Below are 2610 nucleotides of genomic sequence, written 5' to 3'. Positions count from 1 at the left end.
TGGATACAAGTTTCAATTTCAGAACCTCTTAAAACGAGAGCTCTAATATTGTTATACAATTAATAAATCTAAAGTCTTAAGTTGTTAGAGAGTGAGCGAGTGAACGATGTATTTCAAGTTTTCACATATAAAAGTTACTGCAAATTTTCAATTCATTGCTCCCTAAAATTTTCATGCATCAAATTTTGTTCTATCAATCGAGTTGATATATAAGATGACATTTGAGCCCTCATTATATATAACGCTGTTTTGATGGGCAGCTAGCAAACAAATCAAATCAAATAGAAGAAAATAAAAGCACTATCCAGGTCTCACCAACAATCTTTTTTCTTGTAATGAAATTTGTTTTTAATTTATTTGGAACATTTCTCTTCAGATCACACATTGTTCAAACCTAGCTATGTCCCACCACCCTGTTGAATTCTGTGTGCAAATATTACAACTAGTTAAAAGTGAGCTTGACATGTATATCTATCTGGTCTGACCGTCCCCACTCTTGCTGTGATAGGCAGTGGAGGAGTATTCTAAAACAGAGAAAATTTCATGATAGTGGCGATGCTTAGTGACGTCTGAGGCGAATTGGAAGGCCTTTCTCTGGTGTTGGCATCATGTCACCTGTGATCTTCTCCTTAGGAAACAACACTTCCCATTCAAACCTCTTCACCACATTGTGGACAAATGTGAGTATTGCAAGCCTTGCATACTCTTTCCCAGGGCACATTCTAGGTCCTCCTCCAAATGGAACAAATGTGAAAGCTGGGAATGCATTTAAGTCATCGTATCTTGATGGGTCAAACTTTTCTGGGTTGGGAAAGTACTCTGGGTTCATGTTTGTTGTACTAACAGTCCAATATACCTGCTCAAAGAAGATGGTAAAAGAAACTTAGTTTCAATCAACAAAATATACTCACAAAGGTGAACATCAACTTTTATTATAAGATTGTGATCATATGAGTGTCACATACCTTCCAGCCCTTTGGAATGGTGTAACCAGCATAGGTGAAATCAGTCAAGGCCTCTCTGAATGTCCCCTGAAGTGGTGGTGTGAATCTCATCACCTCATACAATACATTCCATGAATACTTCATTTTGCTTATGTCTTCCCATTCCAATAGTTCTCCAGGCTTCTTTGAGTCTGCTATCTCCTTTTGCTCTGATTTTCAAAAGACAACTCAAATGTTAGCAGATAGAAACCAAAAAACTCCAATTGCAATTTGATATTAGCCGAATCAATGAATTGGGATATCCGATATGAAACTATTGATAAGCTACAAAGATGAAGTTGAGGAATTTACCAGCTAGGACCTTGGCATATATGTCAGGCCTCTCTCCAACATATTTCATGAAGAAAGTCATGGCAGTAGCCACAGTGCTGTACCCTGCAGTGAGCAAACCCATGATCTTGTCAGCAACCTCAGCCTCAGGCATGTGTTTGCCAGATGGGTCACTGGCCACAATCATATGTGACAGTATGTCATGCATGGGTGCTCCTGATGCCATTGCAGCCTTCTTCTCCTGAATCACAATCTTCAACTCCTTGCGGATTGCATCTGCTGCTTTGGTTGCCTTGTGGAAAATTGTTCCTGGGAAGTTCACAATAAGTGAGTGCATCCCCACAGTAACATCATCAAAATGGCTCACAAGCCTTGCGATTTTCTCAGGCTCATCAATCCCCAAGAAGAATCTGCAGGCAAGGCTTAGAGTGAGGGTCTTGGCCAGAGGGTAGACCTTGACCTCATCTTTGCCTTCCCAATAGGTTCTCATCTGTTCCTGGGTGATTGAGTCCATTTTGCCCAAGTACCTCATCAATGCCTCCGGCTTCAAAAACCCCGGTGACCGGAGCACTTTGGCCTCTTCGTCGCGGGCAGGCTGTGCTGCAGGAGGAGCAGAAGCAGCTGCAGCCACCTTGTATGATCGAAACATCTTCTGCATTGAGTGTGGACGGAATGCGGTGAAGTACTTCTGCTCATTGGAGAAGAGAAATTTGTGGCCATTAGGACCACATATGACAGCAGTTTTCTCTCCAAGAATCTTGGTCTTGAAGATGTCAGGGGAGTACCTCCTCATCCTCTTGAACACAAAATTTTCTGGCTTCCCAAACAGGAACTCCAGAGTCTCACCCACAATAGGCCACCCCATGCTCCCTGGTGGGAGGTTCTTGTCATCATCGGATTTGCCCTTGAATGCAAAGATGGTAAGGGCCAAAAGAGCAGCACCCAAAGACAGAGCAAGGTAAAGGGTCTCCATTTTTGTTAGCTGAGATTGGTGTGTTTAGCAAGGTAGGCAAAGCTAGCAGTTGATGATGTTTAGGAAGCTTGGGAAGTGAGGTTTATAAAGGGACAAATCCCATGTGGTAAGCCTTGCTTCAGCACGCCAAAAGTCGTCAAATTTGAATTGTCAAAAACGTACACATGGCATGGCCTAGTCTGCTCCATTATAGATGCCATTATCATGCCAAGGCTTTGGCATTGATGTTATTCCACCCATATGGATACTCCTCAGTCCTCACCAACCAAGTCAGTGGTCATCTATGCATTGAAAAAGTCTGTGGACCTCTCCAAACATATGCTGCCAAATTTACTAGCTTTTTACAAAGTGGGTTATAATTAG

At 42.2% G+C, this 2610-nt stretch overlaps 1 protein-coding gene across 1 annotated transcript; it reads right to left on the bottom strand.

Moving 5' to 3' along the window:
• Positions 1-323: 323 nt before the first annotated feature.
• LOC147297330 (beta-amyrin 28-monooxygenase-like) lies at positions 324-2292 on the bottom strand. The gene is made up of 3 exons (XM_086229526.1): positions 1296-2292; positions 966-1153; positions 324-856 (listed from the first exon to the last, which is right to left on the bottom strand). Exons 1-3 carry the CDS (start codon positions 2245-2247, stop codon positions 560-562), a joined length of 1437 nt encoding a protein of 478 aa, XP_086085652.1. The 5' UTR covers positions 2248-2292; the 3' UTR covers positions 324-559.
• Positions 2293-2610: the final 318 nt, after the last annotated feature.

This window comes from Dryas octopetala, chromosome 1 (assembly GCF_963921425.1).
Source record: "Dryas octopetala chromosome 1, drDryOcto1.1, whole genome shotgun sequence".
Lineage (NCBI taxonomy): Eukaryota > Viridiplantae > Streptophyta > Magnoliopsida > Rosales > Rosaceae > Dryas > Dryas octopetala.
Note: the sequence above shows the minus strand (reverse complement) of the source record. Positions and strands in the feature narration are given on the sequence as shown.